This window comes from Carassius auratus, chromosome 3 (assembly GCF_003368295.1).
Source record: "Carassius auratus strain Wakin chromosome 3, ASM336829v1, whole genome shotgun sequence".
In the NCBI taxonomy this organism is placed as follows: Eukaryota; Metazoa; Chordata; class Actinopteri; order Cypriniformes; family Cyprinidae; genus Carassius; species Carassius auratus.
Window position 1 is genome coordinate 7,279,986 of NC_039245.1, and position 27,795 is coordinate 7,307,780.

Here is a 27,795-nt window from a genome sequence, read left to right on the forward strand (position 1 = left end):
TTATCTAAATAGATATTATGTACATATTACATTTATAGCATTAACTTCTAATGCATGTAACAGTTGTCCCATTTGTGCTACTTTATATTTCTCATAAGCATTTTAGGAGAAACATCTGAAACAAAGCTGATACTTCACACAACTGAGAACTTCCTATGAAATTATAATAAAATGTCCCTTTGGGAGTCCAACTCCTTTAAACTTATATATTCCCTATGCACTAAAAAATGAACAGCGAGGGTACTGGGTGAGGGGAGGGGAGGTGGTGTGGTCGAAAGGGGCTTTTGCAAGACGTTAAACTGCAATGTGGTTGAAAGTGGATATGTACACAAACATGCCTTTGCGGTATCATGTCCCTGATCATCTTCACTTTTTCTTTATCTTGCTCTTTCTACTCTGAGAAGAACAGCTGAGTGCGTATGGCCTGGTATTTCGATCTGACCCACTTTTTTCATGATGCAGAACTCAAACCAAAAGTTGTTAAAATCACATCCACCTCACACTCATTAAACCACTTAGTTCTCAGCCTTCGCTCCAACTGGGTCACTTCTCTCTCCAGTCTTCACATTTCAAAAAGCATCTTCAGCTTTTCTGAGTCTTAAAGTTGCTATTGCTTCAGGCAATTATTATTTTTGTGGTTATGATAGTTCTTTGTAAATATATCACTTCTTTATGAGTACATTTAAAAATATGATGAAATGTTGTATCCAATGATTGATGTCTATGTCTAAGCACATGATGACACATAACCTTTTCAAGTTTTAAAGGTTGAATCTGCTACAGTATTACACTGTTAAAAATAAAGGTTCCAAAAAGTTTTTTTTTCTTTCAGTGATGCCATAGAAGAACCATTTTTCTTAGTGTGAAGAACATTTAAACAATCTAACCAACCCCTTTCCACTGTAAAGAATCTTTTGTGGAATGGAAAGGTTCCAAGGATGTTGTTAAAAGTTCATGCAACCATAAAAGCTTTATTTCTAATAGTTGAAGTAATGGGCTCTCTCAGGGAACATAGCAAATTTAATTAGTTGATATGCTAATTGCTAAAATTCCACATGCATGTTCATGCAATAAAAGCTGCTTGCACACAGATTCTGTTCTGAAAACTGCAATACTTTCATGTTTACACCGAGCAAGTGGCTAAACTAAGATGATGTGCTGATTTAGCTCCAGTTAGTTTTAAGCAGAGATCCTCAAGCCCCCCGCCCCACTCCACTGTTACAGAAGATGAAAACCTGATCCTCATCGCAGCTCTTGCCATGTAAGGCTTTTAGGAGACTAAGACCATGCTAACCTAGGAATCATATGCTACTCAAAAGGGGACAGGGTCATTATAGAACGCCACTGGTGAATACTGAGAATAGAAAACATGGAAGAGAATGTAAGAGCAAATTTAAGTTTAATTGTTACATTAACACCATTTTAAATCAGTAAAAAACAAAATCCCCATAAAAACAGGTTTGTAAAAAATTTGATAAATTACAATCACAGAAAATAAAATGATTTCCAACATCAGTAACAGACACAAAATGAAAGTTATCACAGTGTTATTGTGGATGATTGCATTGATTATTGTCATTCACTTATAAATTATTTTGTAGCATTTACAAGAAATGCCAGCAAAAACCATAAATATCGATAAGAAACAAAATGACCAATGATTAAAAGTGACCCACAAGATTCAATTACAGTTTTGAGGAGCTCTCCTGGGTGGTTATTATAATTATGCTGTGCCTTTACTGTCCCTGGGGTAAATCAGCTTGTATATTTGAAACTTGGACTATACTTGTTAAATGAACATATTGGGCCCTATCTTGCACCCAGCGCAATTGACTTTGTACACCGACGCATGTGTCATTCCTATTTTGCACCCGCGCAAAGCGCGCTTTTCCCTCCACAGAAGCACGTCGCTAAACTAGTGAATGAACTTGCGCTCCCTGAGCGGTTCAGCGCAAAAAAGGAGGCGTGTTCCGGGTCAAACAATCCCTGGTGCTATTTTGCTGTTCCATTAAACAATTGCGCCACTGACCAGAAAAAACCTAGTCTAAAGTCAGTGGCGCGTTGCGCGTTGTTCATTATGCTATTTTAAGGGCGCATGCTTGACCATAATGTATAGCGTGCACAACGCGCATACACTTTGCTCATGTAATCTACACAGATGCAACAGTTATTTTTGCAAATCATAAATTGTTACACTAAAAAATTATTAACACATGAGATGACGAAAATCATTGTGGTGTGCCACGAAGATGTGAAAAAAATATGCATAAATCTAGCTTACAAATTATTCAGGCTAATTATTCTCCCATCCCCATACAACAAAACTTCTCTGTCTTTGCTCTTACAAGAACATCAGTCTCCTCGGCTGTGAACCGCTCCTGGCATGCGCCTGGTAAATACGCCATAATAATAGCAATCCATAATGGAACTTGCGCACCTGCTTTTAAAGGGAATGTTGGATGAAGTTCTGATTGGTTTATTTCACGTTACGCCCAAACCACACCTATGAATAATGAAGCTACTTCAGACCAACCCATTTTAGATTTGCGCCGGGCGCAAGAGCCATTTACCGCGCCGGGAAAATAGCAACAGCGCCGAGACCCGCCCACAAACTTACTTGCGCTTCGCGCTTTGACACATGCGTTTCAGATCGTTAAAATAGGGCCCATTATATTTATAAACTTAACTAGAACAAATCATATTTTTCTTCCTGATGCAATGTTAAAAATCAGATACAAACAACGTGTTCTTGACATATAACATGTCAGTAAGCTGAAATTGCACAAAGAATCATACAAAAAATAACCACACGTTTGCATATCTGCATTATCAGCATCATTTTCATCTGGAAAAAGTGGGCCGTTTAGAAGCAATACCTGAAACACAGTCAGAAGAGACATGATAGTTAACATAATGCTAAAAGTATGTAGAAGTAACTAAAATTTGAAAACACTAAGATTTCTACATACATGCATTATCTATCTATCTATCTAGTCTCCATCAATAAGGAACTGTACAAACCTGATTCCAAAAAAAGTTGGGACATTGTACAAATTGTGAATAAAAACAGAATGCAATGATGTGGAAGTAACACATTTCAATATTTTATTCAGAATACAACATAGATGACATATCAAATGATTAAACTGAGCAAATGTATAATTTTAAGGGAAAAATAGGTTGATTTTAAATTTCATGGCATCAACGCATCTCAAAAAAGTTGGGACAAGGCCATGTTTACCACTGTGTGGCATCCTCTCTGCTTTTTATAACAGTCTGCAAACGTCTGGGGACTGAGGAGACAAGTTGCTCAAGTTTAGGAATAGGAATGTTGTCCCATTCTTGTCTAATACAGGCTTCTAGTTGCTCAACTGTCTTGGGTCTTCTTTGCCACATCTTCACATCTTTGCCACATCTATGATGCACCAAATGTTTTCTATGGGTGAAAGATCTGGACTGCATGCTGGTCATTTCAGTACCAGGATCTTTCTTCTACGCAGCCATGATGTTGTAATTGTTGCAGTATGTGGTCTGGCATTGACGTGTTGGAAAATGCAAGGTTTTCCCTGAAAGAGACGACGTCTGGATGGGAGCATATGTTGTCCTAGAACTTGAATATACCTTTCAGCATTGATGGTGCCTTTCCAGATGTGTAAGCTGGCCATGACACACACACTCATGCAACCCCATACCATCAGAGATGCAGGCTTCTGAACTGAGCACTGATAACAACTTGTGATTTCCATTACAGTAGCATTCCTATATGTGATGCAGTGCCGTCTAAGGGCCCGAAGATCATATGCATCCAGTATGGTTTTCCGGCCTTGACCCTTACACACAGAGATTGTTGGATGATATTATGCACTGTAGATGATGATAACTTCAAAGTCTTTGCAATTTTTCCTCAGAGAAACTCCTTTCTGTTATTGCCCCACTATTTGTCCCCACAGCATTGGGGGAATTGGTGATCCTCTGCCCATTTTGACTTCTGAGAGACACTGCCACTCTGAGAGGCTCTTTTTATACCCAATCATGTTGCCCGTTGACCTAATAAGTTGCAAATTGTTCCTCCAGCTGTTCCATATATGTACATTTAACTTTTCCAGCCTCTTATTGCTACCTGTCCCAACTTTTTTGGAATGTGTAGCTCTCATGAAATCCAAAATGAGCCAATATCTGGCATGACATTTCAAAATGTCTCACTTTCAACATTTGATATGTTATCTATATTCTATTGTGAATAAAATATAAGTTTATGAGATTTGTAAATTGTTCAATTCCTTTTTTTACTCAAAATTTGTACAGTGTCCCAACTTTTTTGGAATCGGGTTTGTATATTTATATGTAAATCTGGATCATTAAAATGTTACATCCAAACCATCACTGTAAATGCTGTTACTAAGAGGGAACCTGAAAAACACAAACTACACTTTGACACTGTAAAGTGGGGAAAGGCAGGGGAGAGTGGACACCACACCTTTGGAAGGAAGAGGAGGTGGACCTGTCTTCTTTACAAAGTCACTCTGAGACAGTGCCTCCACTATCCAGGAGAGGGCAGTAGAGCAGTACTGCACCTGAATAACAAGCAAACAGAAAGAGACATGAGTGTTGGTCAAAAACCTGAGGTCCCCTTTAAAGTGCCCGTTCATTAATTACATTGATCGGCTGACAGCTTGCCAGATTCTCAAAGTGGATCTACATTTTAAAAGGGCTCATACAGTGAAAGGGAGAATGACAGATGGGCCTTGGTCTGTGCTGAGCAAGCAAACACAACAGCTGCAGCTAAAATAAGACAAGACCCATAGTCTTGAACCCACAGACACATGCGTGCTCTGTGTGGGACGCTGCTGGGATTCAAAAACTGGTGTCAATGTGTTCGACACAGGTAGAGAGGTGTGCATAGTCATCACTAACCTCTGACTCCAGCTTTCTCAACCTACGATCGTGATCGCGAATCTCCGACATCTGCTTCAGGACGCTGTCCACCCTACACACACACATGGACACAAATACACACATTCTGTCATTCAAGACGCCGGTGCCTGATTCAGCAGGAGTTGACAGTCTCCATGTCTCCCCCCTTTACACTCACATAAAACGTGAAACGAGATCCACCACTGCGAGGTTACTAAATGCCGCCGGGTGTGCATTACAAACAGATCTACTTGTCAGTGACAGATATGTTCCCCGCTCACCCATCTTTTCTTAAATATACATTTGAAGCATCTTAAATAAGTTGGTAGTCTTATTGTTGATCTGAGAGTATATAAAAGAACAGTAATAGAAGCGACTGACTTTGTGGAGGTGCGTTTTAGCCGCTCCGTGTCACTCTCTCGTTGTCTCTTGCCTTGCGTGGAAAGCAGGTTCTCCTTCAGTGTCGATTCCCACATGTTCAGCAAACTGGCCTCTTTGCTGTTCAGGTCCAACACTAAGGAAAAAGACATGCCTCAGGGTTAATGGGATAGTTTCTCGTCATGTCACCTTCAAGACCTGTATGACTTTCTTTTCTGAATTGGTGATCATTGACTTCCATTTTTTGGACAAAAACGTATGAGGCATTTCTTAGAATATCTTCTTTAAAGTTCCACAGAAAAAAGAAAGGCATACAGGTTTGGAACGACAAGAGGGAACATAAATGATACCATGATTTTCATGGGTGAACTATCCCTTTAAAGCCAAACCTTGCAAATGAGACTCCGTGTATAATGTAGGATCATGTGATGTATATGTCAGAACGTACTGAAGTGTTGGTTCTTATTGGAGGGCAATCTCTGAATGACTCTTTTGATGAAGATATGGAGGTGGGAGATGATGATGAAGGGCGGGGAGAGGCAGGGGCGTGAGTGGTACTCTGAGATTAGGTTGTAGCGCTGGAACTTCCAGTGTACATCGCTGTGCTCCTGAACTTTATTGAATGTGTAACTGTAGACAAATAACATAAACACGTTAGCGTGGCCGTGCTGTATTGTTACTAGAATACTGTAGTAGCATACTGACCTCTTCTGCCAGTGTTTTATTGCTAGGAATACACCAATAATACAATTCTGTCTGATGCTGAAGCTGATTATTATTTTCATAATACTATTTTGCTATTATACTAAATACTATTAAACTATTTTGTATATAAATATGAAAAAATATATTGGGCCCTATCTTGCACCCAGCGCAATTGACTTTGTACACCGACGCATGTGTCATTCCTATTTTGCACCTGCGCAAAGCGCGCTTTTCCCTCCACAGAAGCACGTCGCTAAACTAGTGAATGAACTTGCGCTCCCTGGGCGGTTCAGCGCAAAAAAGGAGGCGTGTTCCGGCGCAAACGATCCCTGGTGCTATTTTGCTGTTCCATTAAACAGTTGCGCCACTGACCAGAAAAAACCTGGTCTAAAGTCAGTGGCGCGTTGCGCATTGTTCATTCTGCTATTTTAAGGGCGCATGCTTGACCATAATGTATAGCGTGCACAACGCGCATACACTTTGCTCATGTAATCTACACAGATGCAACAGTTATTTTTGCAAATCATAAATTGTTACACTTAAAAAAAATATTAACACATGAGATGACGGAAATCATTATGGTGTGCCACGAAGATGTGAAAAAATAGGCATAAATCTAGCTAACAAATTATTCAGGCTAATTGTAGTAATTAAGGATCAGACCTGTTTGAGGTCATATGTATATAAGGACATCTGACAAATTGGTTTGTCCGTCAAGAACCAGGAAAAAAAAATCGATGAAACAATTGTGGCTATTTCCTCCCACGCCTGTTTAACCGACGCTATTTTGGGTGGGTTTCTCCCATCCCCATACAACACAACTTCTCTGTCTTTGCTCTTACAAGAACATCAGTCTCCTCGGCTGTGAACCGCTCCTGGCGTGCGCCTGGTAAATACGCCATAATAATAGCAATCCATAATGGAACTTGCGCACCTGCTTTTAAAGGGAATGTTGGATGACGCTCTGATTGGTTTATTTCACGTTACGCCCAAACCACACCTATGAATAATGAAGCTACTTCAGACCAACCCATTTTAGATTTGCGCCGGGCGCAAGAGCCATTTATCCCGCCGGGAAAATAGCAACAGCGCCGAGACCCGCCCACAAAGTTACTTGCGCTTCGCGCTTTGACACTTGCGTTTCAGATCGTTAAAATAGGGCCCATTGTATTAAAATGCTACTCAAGGCATAATAATGTAAAGTATGAATCATCGATATGCATTTTAAGGTTTGCTAAAGATTATATTTAACAGTGTTTTCCATTATTTATGTCTTTAAAAACTCAAAAAAGTGAGCATTAGATAATAGCGGAAGTTATTTAAATATATAAAATAAGATGAGCATGAATAATTGAAAATCCAATGTCAGCTTACATATATTTCCAGTCGACATACAGTACTGTTCAAAATTTGGGGGTCGTAATATTTTTAATTGTTATTGAAAGAAGTTTTTTATGCTCATTAATCAAACAAAGGTTGATTTTTATACTGTTAAAAGGATCATATGATGCTGCTAAAAATAACATTATTTGGTCTATTTGGTGTTATGAAATGTGTTTATGTGGGTTAAGATTAAAAAAAACACATTATTTTCCACACACTGTACATCATTGTTTCTCCTCTATGCCCCGCCTTCTGAAACGCATCGATTTTTTACAAGACTCATCAGTCTGAAAGCTAGGTGTGCTCTGATTGGCCAGCTATACAAGTGCATTGTAATTGGCCGAATACCTCAAGCGTGTGACGGAAATGTTACGCCCCTTTACATATTGTGATGTCCTGTCCAGGCAGAGCGGCGAGACATAAACATAAATCCCATTATAAACGTCATATCAACATGATTTCTAGTCTTGTTCTCTTTTGGAAGTCCAAAGTAGTTTCACTTTCTCAATGAAACAGTGTCACACACTGCAGCTTTGAGTGAGTGAAGGCTGGAGGCCTAGAGTGAGCCATAGTCTAGAGTGAGCAGAGGCGGGCGGCTTGAGAACGGCGTGGGCGGCGGATTCTATGAAGGAGCATCCACTGAGCTTTCGGCAACCACAATGTATGATCCCGTGCTGGACTCCGCTTCGTCCACAGTGAAAGCCAATTTGGTGATCCACAGGGCAAAGTTGATGTATTTCCATCAGCTCCAGGCAAGATGAAGCAGATATTGTCCTCATTTAAAAGGCCAAACAAAGTAGTTTCGCTTTAACAGTGAAACACACAGCGTCTATAGGACATGGCGGCGGCAACAACAATACTACAATAAGAATAAAACTAGGGATGCCTTCTTTCTTTGCCTTAACATTTGGGCAGTGTTATGCAAATCTTCCCTAATTGTGACATAGATATGTGCGGGCGTGTTAGAACGAGCCGTTTTTTGGAGGTGTGGACAAGTCTTAATTTTATAAAGAATATCTCTTTGGATATGAGACTTTAGTCTTTGAAACTTTACAGATCTTCTTTATGCACCAAGAGCTTGTAACACTCCAAAGAGAAAGGAAAAATTTAAATCTCATCATATGACCCTTTTAAAGTTAAAATATATTTTCTGTATGAATGTTTTAAAATGTAATTTATTACTGTGGTGTAAAGTTGAATTTTCAACACCATTTCTCCAGTCTTCATTGTCAAATGATCCTCCAGAAATCATTCTTACTGTATATACTGATTTGCTGCTCAAGACATTTTTATTTTTTTATTTTTAACAATATTGAAAACAATTTTTTTGTGGAAACTATGACACATTATTCAGGATTATGTAATTAAATAGAAAGTTCAAAAGAATAGCCTTTATATTAAATATTTTATTTAAAAAAAATTCTATTATAAGTGTCTTTACTGTCATGTCTGATCAGTTTAATGAATCCTTGCTAAATAGAAGTATTAATTTCTTTGAATCTTACTGACCATATTGTTTTTGAATTCTTGTATATATCAACTAAACATTTGTAATATCAGCCATTAACAAATACTTATTGCTTACATAAACTCTTTTCTACAAGGATGTAAATTCTAACTCAAATGTTAACTAATCAATTTCAAAATATTGAAATTATTATTATTTATAAACACTCCACCTCCTTGTGCATAAGTGCCCACGGAACTAACTTTTGGAGAAATCTAGCAATCTAACAGTTATATCCAGACATGTTCCAGGCTACATTTGTCAGTTCATATTGGCAGCTAGTCCATAGAAATTAATTGTTTTAAAAACAAACAGGAAGACCTTTGATGTTAGATCAGTGTTGAATGTGTAATTTGTTTTACCTGAACATTGCAATGAGCAAGTTCACCAACAGAATATTGGTGACCAACAAGTAGATTGACAGCAGAATAAGAACCAGCCAGTTAGAATCAGACTGTGGGCATGGCTCCGCCCCCTGATGGATGAGCGTGACGTTGTCTGTACACTCTTTCTCGTGTCTCTTGTCAGCTAGAGTCAAAGAACAAGACTTATTACAACACAATCAATAAAATCAACTAAAATCTCAAAAGCTTGGGGTCAGTAAGTAGTACTACTCTTATTCAGCAAGGATGCATTAAATTGATCAAAAGTAAAAGTAAAGTTTTTTACATTGTTGCATTCAATAGAAGACAGAGGTTCACACACATACCATCAATTTCATCCAGTGGTATCTGCCCATATATGTGCATGTATGGCCTGTAGAACACGCGCCGAGTTACCCAACCAGACCGAGAGTCATAGGAGTACAGCAGCGCCTGATTGGCTACTCCATATGCCATTAACCACACCCCCAGGAAGAACAGGAAGAAAAACACATCTTTCACCTGTGGAGTTCATGAACACTCTTTAGCAGGATTATATGCACTTTTTAGGGCACATTCCGAATGAAAAACTCCTCACCATTTTGCCAACTATGATTATTTTGGGACCAAGTTGTTTGTGAACTGCAAATATATGAATGAGTCTGAGCGTGAAGACCATATAGTCGACACACAGTACCGCACGTCCAAAATTATACGTCCACGGAAACATTCTGCAATAAAAATGCACATGCACTAACCAATACAATCACACACGAACATATACAGGACAGATTTCACTCAATTTACCTGCAGAGAAGCCCAAGAATAAAGAGCGTGAGGGCCGTGATGTCACACTTGTTCCAGATGTCTTGGATGTACAACTTCATCCTTTGAAATACAGTGGTAGATCCTACAAAAAAAGTCTGAGAGGGAGATTAAGATCCAGCGACTGAACAAGTGCGTTGAAATGTGTAAACACGATGGAGATTGTTCATACCTGTCGAATTTCCTCACAGACCAGAGTAAAAACCCAGAAATACAACACAAGCTCTGAAGGGGCGGGTCCATCAGGAGGCGGGGGCTTGAAGTCAACCAATAGGATGTAAGCAAACAGGAACAGGAAGAGGAAGTACATCAACACGTTGCCTAGAAACGAAGTGACCGGTGCAAACCAGAACTGCCGCCATCGGTGCAATATAAAAGGCCGTTTTTGAGTGATAGCTCTTGATGCTGTAATATAAAAAGTAAAGATTTAAACTCCCTACAGCATGTCAAAGTTTAACAGACTGATTTAATAGACGTACCTTCCGGCTTTCCTTTTAGAGGATTACATTCCTCCACATCTTCCTCCCTGTGAAGGACATGTATGACACTCTTTATTTTATCTGTATCATGTCCAATTAAGTGAAAATGTTTATGGTGCTGAGAAACCATGAATTACATATTTATGCCATCAGGCAATGACTCGGCTCCCTCGATGCTGTCAAATTCTTTACCCGGATGGAATTCCTCTGGCTCTTCATCTTTCTCCTGCTCCCTAAGAGATCGAAGGGCATTAAAACTTGTAAGACTGTACCAGAAAGAAAACGAAACATTGATGCCACAATCTTGGCTGAAAATACTGACTTGAAACTGATGAGGTCGGTGTAGATAAAGGGAGGCAGGAAAAATGAGAGGAGGAGTTTCCACACTTCTGTATTGCTGTCCATGTCCCCCCACCATATCTCTGACAGTAAAGTCTAGCCATGGACGGGATCAAGAATCGTTAAACCAGTGTAACTAAGAAATACTAGCTCTCCAACAAGTAAACATGACCACTACTTACCTGCACTCCATCATGACTGAAGAAGAGGCGAGCGTCAGCCGCGGTGGCCATCTGCAGACAGGTGGCGCTGCCCCATACAGGTGACTGTCTGATCAGGAGCTTGAAAGAGTGGCTCTCATTGCTCTGGTAACACTCACTAAACACATCTATTATGAAAGTGATGAGATAATACATAATGTAAGTAATGTAAGATTTCTTGATGCTTAAGACTTAATGCTGAATTAAATTTAATTTAATATAATGCATCCTTGCTTAATAATAGTTATTTTTTTTTGTCAAAACAAAAAAAGATCTGACCAACCTTAAACGTTATAACTAAACAGTCATCTGAGACCACATTTGAGATCTTTTAACCTTTAAATAAACTAAATTTTGATATATTTTAAATCCTGCAATATAAGGGATCATTAAAATTGGAAAATGCAGAATATGAAAAAATTGTTTTTATATAAAATATAAAATATAAAATACAAGAATTTTGGGCCCCAGTGTAAAGCAATCCCATCTGCCATATTTTAACTTGATTCACACCCACCATGAGCCAGATTCTCAAAGGTTTGAGAAAGTTCTTTCATTGAGAGCTTGGTCTCAGTCTCTGTCTCCAACTTGGAGAGCTCTCTTAGTATCTTACATCCGGCAAGAGCACTTAGCACCGACTCCCCCGCCTAGCATCGAGAGAGAGGGGAAAAGAGCGAAACAAAGTCAAGTTATTACAGTTGTTACATAGGAATTATCATGATCAATGACTCCAGTCATTATAAACAATACAATCTGTGCAATCCTCCTGTAACTGGATGCTTTTACTTGATGAAACAATTTATATGAGGTTTACACTGTGGCAAAACTAACATCTTTAGTGTGATACTAAATCCACACCACTAGATGTCATTATACAGACCAGGATCACTGTAACATGCTTTAACCTTCTCGTTTGCAAATGTATACAGCTGACCAAACATCATTGTCGACAATGATTGCAGGTACTTAAAGAGATTAAAAAGAATTTGCATGGAACATTATATGGGTTTCAACTCTGATTTACCATTTCCCAGAAGTAGATAGACATTTCTCTGCGATTCTGAAGAACGGCCCAGATGAACAGAGATATCCAAGGAGACATACAGCGCTGTTTCCGGTACACACTCTCAGTTTGAAGCAACATATTCACATGCTAGAAGGATGAGACAGAAACTATGATCACAACATTGTTATCTATAATCGACATATACAGAAATCAAATAATTTCACCAATCCCGATACCTCTGAAAAAACCTAGCTGGTACCTTCATTGCTTTCCTTGAGGCCCATCTGTGTTCTACTCCAAGAGTAACGTAGTAAAACGGCTGACAGACATCTTCCATGATTTCTGATAATACCCGTGAAACCTGGGAGATAGAAAACCTTAATGCACATGTTTTACATAAAGTTGGATGTGAAAGTCATTACAATAAAATATTGGATATGAACAGAAACATAAATAAAACAAACTAGATAAAATTATATATCTGATCTGTAAAGGTATTGTTACAAATTTTAAATAAAGTCCTTTTGAATTTTTGCCATCACAGGAATACATTACGTTTTAAAATATATTACAATATAAAAGAGTTCTTAACTGTATAATATGATAATATTTCATAATATTACTATTTGTATTTTTAATCAAATAAATGCTGCTAGAGTGAGCATAGGAGACTTCTTTTAAAAACATTTTTAACAAATGTACTGACCTCAAGCTTTTTAATGGTAGTACATTTGTTTTTTTGTTCAGATTTGATATCATTATTTCTCCTTTTAACCTTAACCTTCTAACATTGGTTTCGGTGTCTGTCTTCTTTTACCTCATACAGAGTGAGGTCTCGAGCAGCGGATGGGGTGGTGAGGGTGGTGGCGTGGCTCTTGAAAGATGAATTCTCATCTGGTAAAGTTAAACGGGTCTGAGAGCCAGCTAACTCCACTCGCTCCTGCAGCCTCCTCTGGAGGAATGACGACACCAGACTGCAGTCCGACACTGAGCCGTAAAGACTCTCTAAACGATGGTACGTCAGATAGTCCAGTATGTTCAAGCCGTTTTCCACAAACAGACGCACAAAATGGGGCTTGTCGTTCACCAGCGCATCAGTCATTGATTCCTCCAGGTCTTCATACTAAGAGAAAGATTAAATCAATAGAAGCTGTCATGTTGAAACACCGTTTTATAGTTTTGTCCTGGATTCAGTTTCATTCATTCTGCTGTTAATCCTACCCTCCACTGGATGCCACCGTTAAAGAGTTCACTCTTGGCGATATCCACTCTGTCCCAGGCCACTGCCAGCTTCAGCTCTTCAGTGTACTCGCTAGCATCATTAGCTTCCCGTTTAGCAGCTGAACATGCACACATAAACCCGTGAGTATATACTGTTCATGTGCTGAATTCTCAGAGCAGGTGATTTATTCTCACCTCTTACGAGAGCTCTTAGGATGATTCTGTCAAAGTCATCTCGCCCTTCCAGGTCTCCATGAAACACGGTGATCAGCTCTCTGTTGTGGTAGATACTAAGTGCCTGTGTGAAAATGAAAAAAGCAACTAAAAGTAAAGGAAATATCCTTTTTCTGCATGCACTCTCTATCCGATCTCTCACTGGACACTCACCTGCTCCACAAGCTTCTCCAGGTCAGTCTCAGATGGGAAGTGTTTGTTAATCTTCTCTCTCACTCTGTCCCTGAGCTCAACTCTGGCTCTTTTCATACTTTCTTCGGAAGCGGTTGGCAAAGTGGGACTCCCCGGTGGACTCAGAGGTATGTCGAGATCCTTCAGTATTGATGCTATCAAGTCTGCCGCTGAACCCGACCCTGCCAGCACCAACCATGGAGTGCTATTTTTCAGAGATAAATCCACTCTCTGCAGTGAGAAAGAGATTATACATTTCAAATATGCTTAAAACTGATTTAATGCCATTTTATATGTTACAACTACATTTTAGATTCCTAGACACTTTATGCAGCTATGACTGTAATTGTAAAATCATAAAGTATTGGTTCAACTGGTGAGTCTCATTCCAAAAACAGTGCTGGACAAGCTGTGTTACCTGCTACAAATATGAACAAAACCATGCCCAGACAGAACAAAACAACATAAAGTTTTGTTCATGGTTTTGAAAGTACCCAAATTACATTAAATTGGAACATAACATTGAATACAATTTAAATATAATACTAATAAAACAAAACAAAAATATATATTTTTTAAGAAAACATGGTTTTATATTAATATTAAAATAATTATGTGTAATGACCTCAAGCATTGCAGCATCTCCTGCGATCAGCACACACAAAACAGGAATCTCAATGCTTCCACTACCTGTTAAGAGCAAGAGGAACACAGATATGTTTACAATAGAAATATAGCATTACTCAAAATAAACAAAGAACATAAAAGTACTAGTATTTAGTTTCCATTTGTTTCAGGACTACAGTAGATGCTTATTCTGCTCCACTAGAGAGCAGTGTAGCCCTCATATTACATGCTAAATTATTTGTCAATTTGTGATTGTGGATGAAATTATATGAAATGCTGCAAAACCAACTACCCTTTGTAGGGACAATAAAGAGTGTTTACTACTACTAAATCAAATCAATCTGAAGCCATTTGTTCACTAAATACCACCAATGTTTAGCTTCCCTCTTTTTTACACTCACTTGTTGGTTACTTCTCTGTTATTTATTTTATTTAATAAAAGGAAGTGCTTAGTTCCTCAGGGATGTTTTGTGCTTCCCGTCAGTCCCTGATGAAGCTGCTACATAAACGATTTGGGAATTTGCTGTTGTGCTTTGTGCTTTTCAGTTGAAGCGTCTTCTTTCTCTCACCCCAGATGCCAGTGCGCTGATGGGAGATGAAGTCTTCCAGGTTGGCTCTGAACATTGTTTCACAACCTCTCTTTCCTACACTTCCATCATCCACCAAGAGGAAGGCCTGGTGGTTGTTGTCCAGGCAGCTGGACTCACGGGGCATGTTGTGCACATAGTACCGTGCTGGGAAACTACCCTTGTAAAGAATAACCAACAGTATGTTTTTACAGAGCGGCCTAGGCAAAGTCCTCCAATGTTTCAAAACACTATTTAGTTCTTTATGGCATTTACTGAAATGCTACTGTACACTCTGCAAAAAGTACACTAAAATGTTTCAATTTCATTTGACATTTCACAATTTATCAAATCAAATGGCCTCTGTAAACATCTTATACGAAAGTGCCCCAAAGTTAGGTGAAAGTGAAGTTAATCACAAGATTACTGTATGTTTTGTATGACTAATACAGTAATGATTATTTGTATCCATTGACCAATATGCAAAACCAATTATATAATCTAATAAATATAAAAAAATAAGAATAACAAAAATGACAATAATGATATATGATACAAATTAAATTAAATTAAAATATTTTCAGTTAATAATAGAAAGCGTTATATATATATAATTCATAATATTATAATTTAATTTAATTTAATTTAATTTAATTTAATTTAATTTAATTTAATTTAATTTAATTTAATTTAATTTTGAACTGTAAAGATCTTTAAAAAAATATCAGTCAAATCAGCTAGCAGGGTCTGTCTCTATTTATATGCACACGCACATATATAAATATAAAAATATACCTAAAAATAATAAATTTTTACGTTCTTACATTTTAAGTGTGGATTTTGTGTGAACCGTTCATACTGAAGCAGAATGGACACATATGGTTGTACCTGTGGGTTTACGAGTTGCTGACGTTGGTATATCAAGCCCCAGGGTGCAACACCAACAGCTATAACTTTGCCCTGGGAAAGAGATGAAGCTGTTGCACAATGATCCCTTACTGCCTCACCTACACAACGACCAACGCCCTCCCTCAGACCTGATGTCATGATCCAAGCCCCTGCAAAAAAGAAAAAGAAAAGCAACTATTACCTCAATGACTCAGCAATTTACACTTTGCATTAAATTGTGCATTAAATTGCACAGAAATACAAACAACATCACTGATGAACAGTGAAAAGATATTTACCATACTCTGCAACTCTTCTTGATTTAAGCCATTAAATTTTTTACCATATACATAATAAACCTTATCAACACACTACAAACTAACACACAGGAGGAATTCCACTGTTGAGTAATACTAGTTTGGCCTGTCTATCACTGACCTTAAGACTAGTCACTAATACTGAGTGCATGAAAACAGTTATTAACACTTTTCCAGAACACATTTCATACAAGCTGTCCTACCTGATCTACTCTCTGAGCCAGAGAGTAAACATTTACTCCTAACCATGTCCACATCAGAGATAAGGGGTTAGTTCACCCAAAAATTTTATATTAGCCCATGAATTAATCACTCTCAAGGCATCCTTTGTGTATATGACTTTCTTCTTTCAGACAAATCCAGTTAGAGCTATACAAAAAATTGTCTTTGATCTTTCTAGCTGTTTAATGGCACTCAGTGGGTGTTGCACTGCATCAGTCCAAAAGAAGTGAAATAATGGCTCATGTCTCCAGCGGTTGAACAAAGTGCTTCTGTAGTGAATCGATGTGTTTTTGTGAGAAAAAATATCGGTAGCACTTTATTTTACAGTCCTGTTCCTCATGTACATACAATGTACTTATTATAGTAATAACAATAACTATGTAATAACTAGTACTAACCCTGAACCTACCCCTAAACCTAACCCTACCCCATGTACTTACCTTGTATTACTAGAACTTTCTTAGATAAATACACTATAAGTACACTATAAGTACAAGTAAGTACACGTACTGTAAAATAAAGTGCAACCAAAATATCCATATTCAAAATGTAATAATCACATTAAAGGGATAGTTTACTCAAAAATGAAAATTGTATGTTTATCTGCTTACCCCCAGGGCATCCAAGATGTAGGTGACTTTGATTCTTCAGTAAAGCACAAACAGAGATTTTTAACTTAAATCGTTGCAGTCTATCAGGCTTGTAAGTGAATGGGAATCACAGCTAAAACATACAATAAAACAAACAAACAAAAGAAAAACATACACAAACAAAAACAAATTAAACCTTGTAGCTTTTGATGATGCATTGATGTGCTAAGACACAAAACAATCGGCCTATGCAAGAAACTGAACAGTATTTATATTGTTGTAAAGTGGACAATTTGAGAGATAGGTGGTGGTGTTAATGCACTTATAAGTCTCCGATCCACCATAAAGCATGAAGAAGAAGACACCTCATGTCTACTGAGAATGTGCTCAGGGGGATGCACTCAGGACAGTTTTTACAAATCGGATATTTCATGAATCAGATGTAAAAAAGCTATGTAAACACTGTTCAATTTCTTGCATAGACCGATCATTTTGTGTTTTTACACATCATTGTATCATCATGAGCTGCAGTGTTCGAATTGGTTTTGTTTGTGGGTGTTTTTTTTTTTTTTACTGTATGTTTTAGCTGTGATTTCCATCCACTTACAATATAAGACTAACAGACTGCAGCGGTTTGAGCAAAACATTTTGGTTTGTGTTCTAATGAAGAAACAAAGTCAACTACATCTTAGATTCCCTGGGGTTAAGCATGATAAACATTACATTTAAATTTTGGGTGAACTATCCCTTTAATGTAGTTTTCGCTCACTGTTCTAAACGGAAGTGGAAGCAGTTCCAGGGCGGATGAAGTATGAGGTCAGTGTTGCGCATATGCTGGAGAGTCTCCTGAAAACCAACATTTATTTACACGAGCAGAGGAAGCAAAGTTTTCTTACTTTAGCAAAGGAAACCCAGTCTCCTCTTGACTTATATCAAAATAATCTGACTTTCTTCTTTACAAATCCTCGTTTTATACTCTCTCCTGCACTTCGGCATTCATCACTTCTGAGTGGCACATGCCTATACATCATCCAACAGGAGCTGCTTCCATTTACAACAATGAGCACACGCTACATTAAAGTGATTATTACATTTTGAATATAGTTTTTTTCTTCTTACAAAAATCCATTCGATTCATTACAGGAGGACTTTGTTCAACCCCTGGAGCCGTGTGAGATGGATGTGCGTTTTTTAGTTCACGTCTTTTGGACTGAAGCACTGCAACACCAGTTGTTTTAAAGGGGCCATACGATCCTGCTAAAAAGAACATTATTTGGTGTAATGAAATGTGTTAATGGGTTTTAAGGTAAAAAAAAAAACATTATTTTCCACATACTGTACATTATTATTTCTCCTGTATGACCCGCCTTCTGAAATGCGTTGATTTTTACAAAGCTTATCAGTCTGAAAAGCAAGGTGTGCTCTGATTGGCCAGGTATCCAGAGCGTTCTGATTAGTCAAATACCTCAAGCGTGTGACGGAAATGTTACTCCCCTTAACATGTTGTAATCCCCATACTGAGCCAGCTTGTGTCACAATGATCGAGTCTCGAGATCCAAGTGCGAGGGCAAATTTTTTTTATTTTTGTAACTCAGATAGCAAGCAATGAGAAACGTAGGAAGACGATGGCATAACCCCACATGAATCACATCCAGACCACTCAAGCTGCAGTAACTCAAACCCAGGGCAGGAATCCCAGGTGGGCGAGGAATAAGGTTCAGAGAATGCCAACTGGAGGAACAGGAACAACAACTAGACAGGAGAGACAGACGAGAATCAACGAACCAACAACACGAACAGGATGCCAGCCAAACTTAAAGGCAGCGCAAATGAGTTGGAGCTGGTGCTCATAGACCGCAGCTGCGGTGCTAGTTAACAGACACAAACAATCAGAAAAAGACACAAGATGAACGCACTGACCCATGAACCGTTACGCACGTCCTGATTTTGCTGAGTTAGATGTGTTCCTAGGTCAACATACATTTTACTCCAAAAATTTAACCATGAGTAATCCGTAAAATCAGTGGAAATGATAGATGAATGACACTGATGTTCAAGCACCAAACAGTGATTTCCTCAGCGACCAGCACGGATCAGCTCCAGGCATGAAGAAAGCAGATATCATCCTCTTTTGGAAGGCCAAACAAAGCAGATTCACTTTCACAACAACAATACTACGAGAATAAAAGGTACGCCTGGGTGGCGTTATGCAAATCTTCCCACATCGTGACATAGATATATGGGGGTGTGTTAGAACGAGCCATTTTAGGGGGATGTGGACAAGTCTTAATTTTATAAAGAATATCACTTTGGATTTTAGACTTTAGTCTTTGCAATTTTACAGATCTTCTTTATGCACCAATAGCTTGTAACACTTCTAAGACAAAGGAAAATGTTTAAATTGCATCATATGACCCCTTTAAAATAACTCAGACTGGATTAATCTGAAAAAATAAAGTCATAAACATCTAGTATGAGTAATTTGTGTACTTAATTTTTGAGTGAACTAACCCTTTAAATATTCATAAAACATACTTGGTTTCTGGATGTCTATGTGCAGTGATATATGATCAATTGATATGGCCACTGTAGTTTCATTACATGTTGCATTTTTGATATCAGTTTCAAATTTTAATGACATCTCATGACTTATGGAACACCTCACTGAACAAAATTCTGGCAATTAATCCCCAGTTTAAAGTCTTCACTGTAGATTAAAATTAATCTGCGGCCTATATTATTTCAATAAATTTCATAATGTTCTCAGAAACCTCTTGAAATGTGCTATTAACTGGAAGTTTGTTAGTCTGAGTATTTTGAGTGTGTATGTAAAGGCATGCGTGGACATACTTATGGATTTCAGAAAAGGAAAGTAAAATGTTAATCACACATTTATTCTGCCATGCATTAAGTGCTTTTTTATTTTTTCATTCCTTATTAATATATTTTAGTTCTTACTTCAACCACTATTTATTGTAGTATTAGTGCTCAATATTAACCCAGGTCGAATAGTGCAGGGGGTATAGGGTTAACAGCCCACATGTGATTCATTGGATAAGTGAGTATAAAGGTTTCAAGCACTTATAACTGAGCTAAATATATAGGAGCAGGAGAGAGGTTACCTGTGCTCTGTGCAGCCCGGACAAGACCCTGTCTGATCACCTCTCGCACCCAAGGTTTTACCTTCTCTTTTCCCTCTCCTCCAACCACAGACACCACCAGATTGGGTACCGGCAGGCCCCACTGCGATGTCATCAGCGAGTAAACATTGTCTGGAGGTGTATCGTGTGCCAGACGTAGAAACTTGGGGACACAAGATGAATGACATATGAATGCACAGCAGAAAAAACTGTCCTGAATGTTTGCAAGGGAGAGCGAGGTGATTTTAGCCTATGAGGAAGATGAGCCACTCCTTGTTTATAGACAGCAAATTGGTGATATGACCACATACATTTGAAGAGTTTTTTACTCACCCTGTGATGGAGAGAGGCCCATTAAATAATTGGTAAATACATTTATTAAGCTAAAAAAAATATATTTTGCTGTTCAAAGTGATTTTTTTATGCATTGGCTAATGCCTCGTAGGTTTTTTGTTTTTGTTTTTTTTATTCTTCAATTTGAACTTAATTTTGTTTAAAAAAAAATTCTAAATTGCACTTTATCTTTAAATTAAACTTTTAAAGAGCCACACAGATGGGAAATCAAAAAGAACCTGTATTACAGTGTATGATGTAGCTGTACATCAGTGTAAACAATGTGCAAAGTAATTAAACCAAAAAGTACACGATTTATAAAGTTATTGGCTTCTAAAGTAAGGAGTCGAACTCTGAATCGCTGAAACGAGTCGTTATAGATTTCAAATCTTTTGCCCATCTCTATGTACGTCACTAGGAACACTTTGCATAATAATCTCCGCCTACCGTCTTGGGAGAAACGTAACTCTGACCTGCCCCTCCCCCCACACAGACGCTCTGGTTGGTGTGAGAGCGTCATGTCGAGGAGACAGTGTGTTTTTAATTGTAAAGGCAAGTTTGTTTTATTTTCACTGCCAAAGAATGAAGATCAGAAGAACCAATGGCTAAAATTCATTTTTACCACAATACCAGAGCAGTACAACAAATCCTTGTTGTGTTCACAACATTTCACTGATGACTGCTTTTCTAATCTCGGTGAGTACAAGGCGAGATTTTCAAAGCGTTTGGCCATAAAAGAGGGTTCATTACCAACTTTATTTAGACCAACGAGCATCTCCGAATCACAACGAGAAGTATGATTATGAAGTTATGTGTTTGTTTTCTCCCTAGCGTTTTATCAGTATGTGTGCTGTCTGCTGCCTTTCTCTGCGCTCATCTTCATGTACAAACACGTCATTAAAATGAAGTGTAACTCCGTGAATACTCAACGAAGAGACATGAGAGAGATATCTATAGAAAGCTTGACATGTCTACTTTAAAACTAAACAAGTGCTGCCTATTCTGTGATAAAGTAATCCATATGAAAACAACGCGATGTCTGTTTTTCATGTCTCCCTTCGTTATATCCAATGTGACCACGCCCCGCGCTGAACGCGCTATTCAGATTCAAACTGAAGCGCGCGGCTTGAATACACCCACACAGAAGAAAAAGCAGTGAGACTGTTCAAGTTTTTTATTTTACTGTTTGCTTCGGTGAGAGGAATAAGACATAATTCACCCCAAACAGATGGTAACGCATTGTTTACCGTAAAGTTGTGTGCGGAACAACCAATCAAAACTATGTCAGTTGACCAATCAGAACACAGTATGCTACCGAAAGGTGGGGTTTAAGGAAACTGAATCTTTTGAACAGCTTCGCGCGAACCGTTTGGGGATCTCTGAGAATTGAGTTAATTTTAAAATGATATTTTGACAAAATGACAATGTTTTTTAACCTTGGATGGATTTAACCCTAATGTACAGGACTTATAAACAGTGAAAGGAAGCTTCGAATTTTCATCTTACTGGCTCTTTAAGAAGCCATACATCCATCCAGTCTATTATAGAAACTGCTTTATTCTTATCAGCGTCATAGGGAGCTGGATCTTAACCCAGCGTCTTGAGCTGCAGGCGAGGAAACTCCCTGCATGGATGGTCAGTCCATTACAAGGCTCACACATAGATCTTAAGAAGTTATTTTTATTGAATTTATTTTTCTTTGATATATCACGAGCTGAGAATTTTCAGTTTTATTTCAGCATAATCAATGGTACAGAATTATCTCATATGTGGCTCAACCCTAACCCACACAACCCTATGTGTGATATTATTCATCCTCAACTAAGAGACACGGGCATTCAGGCAGCCGTGACATTCAGACACATACTCCTCACATGCACCAACACGCAGGATATTTATATTGTCACTCAAAAACTGCTGAATGTAGGAAGGCATTTGGGTGAAAAGAGAAAGACTGAACAGTGGATCAGGAAACACACAGTCTCCAAAAAAAAAAAAATTCAGAGATGTTTCCTTTTGTTGCCGTTTAATTTTAATTGTTTTTTTTTATGTGGTTATGAGAAGTGTGTATGACTCCAGGCTCTGTGTAGTTGGTAAAAAGGGAAGTTTATAATAGCTGTAGATTACATGATTTCATTGCTGTTCAGTAATTGCCCAGCGGCCTGGCATACTTTTAAAGGGAATGACAATAGACCATAGTCAAGGTAGTGCCATATTTAATTTTTGACAGGAGTGAAAATGAGGCTGTGAAGAACAGAAACCCAGTGAGTTCAGTGTATGCAATGCTGTTTAACAACATGCAAATTGTTCAATTGATTAACCATCTTTCCAAAAAACTTTCAGAAGAAAACATTTTATATTTTTTTCTAATAAACTTTAATTAACTGTGGTGCATTTACAGTAATATTTATAAATGCACTCTTTCTGTTAAATTCATAAATAAATATCTATCCCTCAAAGGCTCATTTCCATTTTCACTGTGGTCTACCCTGACTGAGGACTATAACTTAATATAAATATAATTTCAGTGTATTTATATTTTTATTTAATTAGTAAAAAAGAGAGTTTTGCAATGAAATGTGGCACTATAGTGAATTTGCTTTAAAAAAAGCATTCTCAAGAAAATGAAATGGTAAAACTTTACAATTAATGCTTTAGACGCCACAAACAAACAATTAAAAACCTTTTAATTTAAGTTACTGATTATTTACTAATAGACTTCATGTTAATAAACAAGAAGACATAAATGCTGTAAAAAAAATTCTTCATTGAAAAGATCTCATTTACCACTGTTAAGCAAATTTTCAAAGGCAAAAATCCAATAATTTCAAAAGGAATCCAGGTGATCATGAATTTCAAGTGAGGACAAAAGATTTCCCCACACAGATTTTGCAATGAATTCAGCTATTCATTTGAATTCACCACGTTAACCAACAGGAACCTGCTTGGTTTGAAAACAACTTCTGTGTGAGCTCTGCTTCATACATGGATATACTTTTGACAATAGACAATGGTTCTTTTTTGTCCATGGAATTTCCTCAGTAATCTTTGGCTTTAATCACATTTGCGTTTTTGTACTTCTTGTTCAGGCGCAGTGAGTTTTTAGCAATTTCTTCAACAAATAAAACCTCACTGTAACGTATTACCTATTCATCATAGTTGTATTGTCAGATAGAGTTCATATTATAAATTACATTAACTGTGATTGTGCGTGCTTGAGCAGGTGTAAAAGAAAGCAAGACACCCACTGGACTGTTTCTGCGTCCAGCTCCAGCAAACTCCAGCTGTCCAAAGGCATCAGTGGGGCATTCAGAGGTGTGTTGTTCACTGTCCCACTGGCTGATCACATGATCACCAGCCGTTGTGGATGCATGAAGTTCCTGTGCTCCACCACACTGGCACAAAGCCCCATTACTGCAAGAGAGAGAGAGAGAGAGAGAGAGAGAGAACTGTCAAAACAGGTTTCAGTGAGTTCAGAATTCTCATATACTTACAATTCAAGCCATCATTTCAGATGAAGAGAAAAAAGAAATCAATATCCTTTGTGTGTGTGTGTGTGTGTGTGTCAGTCATGTTACAATTAATTAAATAAAACATTAATAGCATGTCACACAATGTACACATAACTACTTAAATTAATAAACTGAATGAAAACAGTACCTGTCCAAAACCTATTGTGAATCATCACATAACAAATGCTTGTCAATGGGAAATGGACAGAGAAAATCTACTGTGTTGACAAATGGCTAGGAGTTCACATTCATTCAAGAAAAAATGGCGTGTTTGTTGACCCACCCTCCATGACCAAATCAGCTACTTATCAAAAGCGGCTCAGATCATATTACCAGAATATCAATGTCTGTTTTAAATGAGAGTATGAAAGGACTGAATAGTTTTCTCCATACGCTAGTGAATCTGAATGCAAGAGAAAATGTAAAATGACAGTTGTACCTAGATGAGTCCTCCACAAAGGTAGTGCATACTCTCTTTTTAATCATCTTTGGGATCCAGCTCTGCAACACAAACATTGCAGGGTAAAGCATGAGTCAGAGACACTTTCACATGCAGGTCCGGTTTCTTTCCTTTGACATTCAGTGACTGAAGAGAACTATTACTGGCAAAAGAATTTCCAAGGAAATGTTGAAATGTGTGAGTTGCAATTCTAAATCACAGAAACGAACAGCTTATTTGTGACTTCTCCCTGCTTAAAGATCTTTCAAAACTCAAATATAGCCTAGTTTACATAGAACAACAAAACACAATCACAGTAATCAAAATCATTGTACTTAGCCCATAACTGTTCTTATTATAATAATTGTATAATAAAATAAAAACCTTTAGTCTGGATAAAGGCACTGTATATTATATTTGGAAATAAAATAAAATAAAATGCAAACTAAATAAAGAAAATAAATATTAAAATATAATTTAAAAACAGTCTAAAAAATGTTTTGGTAATTAAAACAGATGCTGAGCTGAGATACTAATCAAAACTTTAGGAACATTTAAAAAAAAAAACTTCTTATCTAAGGTTGCTAAAATGAAATAAACAAGGTCAAATTGTTTTCAGAACTACAAACAGCATGTTTGTTTATTCAACATAACAGCTATCATGTACCTTATATTATAATGGATAATAATTCAGCATAACACAAAATATACTAGCTCTGTAGTTTCACAATGTTTTCACTTTTAGCATGCTATCAACCATCTTCATCCTGATTTTTTTTCCCTAATTTTATTATCCTATAATATTGTGTAAATTTTTATTAAATATAATTTATAAATATACATATTTTTTTTATTTTCTCTTTTGAGAATTATAAATGATTTATAGTGAAATTCAACACAGTGAAATTAATAATACATGTTCTCACATATCTTAAATGTAAACATCTTGTAGGACTGACAAAATACTGTACATATATGTGTGTATGTATAGGTAGCCTATGTATGTATGTAGGCCTCGCCATCTTCGTCCCAAAAAAAATAAAAAAATTGTAAAACAGGCTTATACTTTTAATATGTTGCTTTAAATTGAGAAGGTTTGGTTAATCATTTCATCTGACTTTCCTCAGAAACATCAGAGTAAATCCAAACCTTTTAATGGAAAGGCCATTTAAAAAGTCATTACATTTGCATTAACTTACCTTTGTTGCATATTAAAATACATATCCTAATGCATTTAAATATTAAGGTGGAGACTTATTTAATTTTTTTAGGAGTGGCAGGACTCTACCTTTGATAAATTGCTTGACAGCAGCGTCAAGCCGGAAGTGGGCAGGGCAAAAGTTAATTTACGAAGCATAGCGCCACGTGGTGTTTTGGATAATCTCAAAGTTTTAAATAGTCCGAAAAGTTTTCATATCAGCATTTTTTTTTAGAACGATTTAATGAGATGCTAAATAGATGAGGTAGCTGATCGAAAACATGGTGAGATTTATTAGGCTTTCATAAAACAAAGCTACTAATACAAATTATGTTTTGGCATATTCTTATTCCAGGAGTAACTGAATTATATTCTATTTTAGAATGTTCCACAACAGCTGGCTGTCTCCGTTGACTGTTGGATCTTTATTATTGATGGAGAGAAAAAGGATATATATATATATGTGTGTGTGTAATGATCCAATATGATCAAAGATTATAGAAAGGGACTTTGATATGATGCTTGGCAACTATTTCATAAATGCAGTTATGCCCTAAAATTCATGGTATTGGGATATTAGTTGTGTTGTTGTTGTTTGTTTGTTTGTTTGTTTATATATAAATTTAGCTACTTATGTACAATGGAAAAAAATAATTGTAAAAAAAAATAAATAATAAAATGTTCCAATCTTCAAGCTTCTTTTTGTCTATCCTCATCTATCTTTCATCTGATTAAATCGTTATAATAAAATGCTGATTTGACATCAACGTAGATTAACACTTTGAAGTGATCCAAAACTCTAAGGCACAATGCTCTGGCTCCGTCCACTTCCGGCTTGACGCTGCTGGCCTGAGACTGCTGTAACGTCTGCGGTTCTGCAGCTGGAGGTATCTCGTTTGAGAGAGGCGGGGAAGAGGAACTACAATAATGTACAGTATTTGAAAAATAATGTGTTTATTGAACATTAAAGCATGTCAGCATATTCTATTACACCAAATTATGATTTTTAAAATAGCATCGATATTACCCCTTTAATAAGCTATAATATCAGCACAATAACACACCGCAAAATATAATCTAATTAAATTTATCGATAAAATTCTAGAAAATATTGAGATATTATTTTTGTCAATATCGCAAACCCTGACACAAAGGATTTGCAGCCTTTTCCTTGTTTTACTTTTGGCTATGTAAAATGCCAAATTGGCTGTTAAGTGAAAAAGTTCATTTCATTCACTGCCCTCCAGAGTAAACAGGATTTTCCTCATAAGCGTGTTAACGCAACGGGAGGGACCGTTCGAAAAGGAACTATGACATGGAAACATGGGATAACTTGGGAAAATGCGCTTTTTCATTCAACTTCTTACAATTGCATAGTTGTATAAGCCTCGCAAAATCGTGACTCCAGACATCTGTTGTTTTTTTCCAGAGTCTATAGATATCAGCCATTTGTCATTTTAAGAGTTTCTCCTAACCAGCGCTTTCTATGTGCAGTATGGAAATCCACACCTTTTTAAATGTTTTAATGCAGTTCCAAAATAAATATTAAAAGCATGAACAATTACAAAAAACAAAACAAAACAAAAAATTACTGCCATCCAACTTCCTTACTGAAAATATTTAATTTATTGCCAAACAACACATTTACATTAATAATGTAACAAACACACCTGATCTTTTTCGGATTTTCTTTCCCCTACACCTGCTTCATTCTCTTTCTCAATTATCTTCATTTTGATCATCTGTCCGTCTTAAAGTGTAGGCTTATTAGGGATCAATTATTTCTCAGATAAGCTCCATGGTGAGTCTAGATCCAATTGTGTTCTAGTTTGCCATCAACCGGATTCACGAGATATTCAATGAAACTTATTTCTAAAGCTGTAAATTTGAAAGCCCCGCCCACACTACACGTCTCACGCGCTCGCCGCAGCCCTGGGAGACTTAGATCTCTGCAGAGCAAAAGGGGGCGTTTATCACCATGTGGGTGGTTTAAAACAGCTGGGTGTTTCTGAATCATGCAATCTAAATGATCCCCCTTACCCAACCCCACCCCTAAACCTAACGTCACTATTACATCAACCAATCAGGTATCATGGTATAAAAACACCTTGATCTTGTAACTCCCATTACTTTCCTGCAGAGACCTATACTTGAGCCCTGGACGCATTCCAGCACGAGCTTACGACGGTACTGTTTAAGCAAACAGTTGTGGGCGGTGAGGGCAGGGACAATAAATATG

At 37.4% G+C, this 27,795-nt stretch overlaps 1 protein-coding gene across 2 annotated transcripts; it reads right to left on the minus strand.

Annotated features, from left to right (window-relative positions):
* Positions 1-2,554: 2,554 nt before the first annotated feature.
* Positions 2,555-27,400, minus strand: LOC113045677 (transient receptor potential cation channel subfamily M member 4-like). Of its 2 annotated transcripts, XM_026206236.1 has the most exons (28): positions 27,227-27,400; positions 24,359-24,420; positions 23,656-23,821; positions 20,057-20,237; positions 15,806-15,975; positions 14,921-15,098; positions 14,350-14,414; positions 13,707-13,955; positions 13,515-13,617; positions 13,320-13,438; positions 12,916-13,221; positions 12,358-12,459; positions 12,117-12,245; positions 11,610-11,739; positions 11,075-11,220; positions 10,876-10,988; positions 10,691-10,786; positions 10,554-10,600; positions 10,247-10,479; positions 10,057-10,172; positions 9,848-9,980; positions 9,597-9,771; positions 9,250-9,415; positions 5,741-5,922; positions 5,296-5,428; positions 4,915-4,987; positions 4,478-4,574; positions 2,555-2,876 (listed from the first exon to the last, which is right to left on the minus strand). In XM_026206236.1, exons 1-28 carry the CDS (start codon positions 27,296-27,298, stop codon positions 2,842-2,844), a joined length of 3,777 nt encoding a protein of 1,258 aa, XP_026062021.1. In that variant the 5' UTR covers positions 27,299-27,400; the 3' UTR covers positions 2,555-2,841. The 2 variants fall into 2 exon arrangements, with proteins under 2 accessions (XP_026062021.1, XP_026062030.1); XM_026206245.1 differs by lacking the exons at positions 2,555-2,876; positions 4,478-4,574; positions 4,915-4,987 and having other exon boundaries at positions 5,307-5,428; positions 5,682-5,922.
* Between the last annotated feature and the right edge of the window lie 395 nt (positions 27,401-27,795).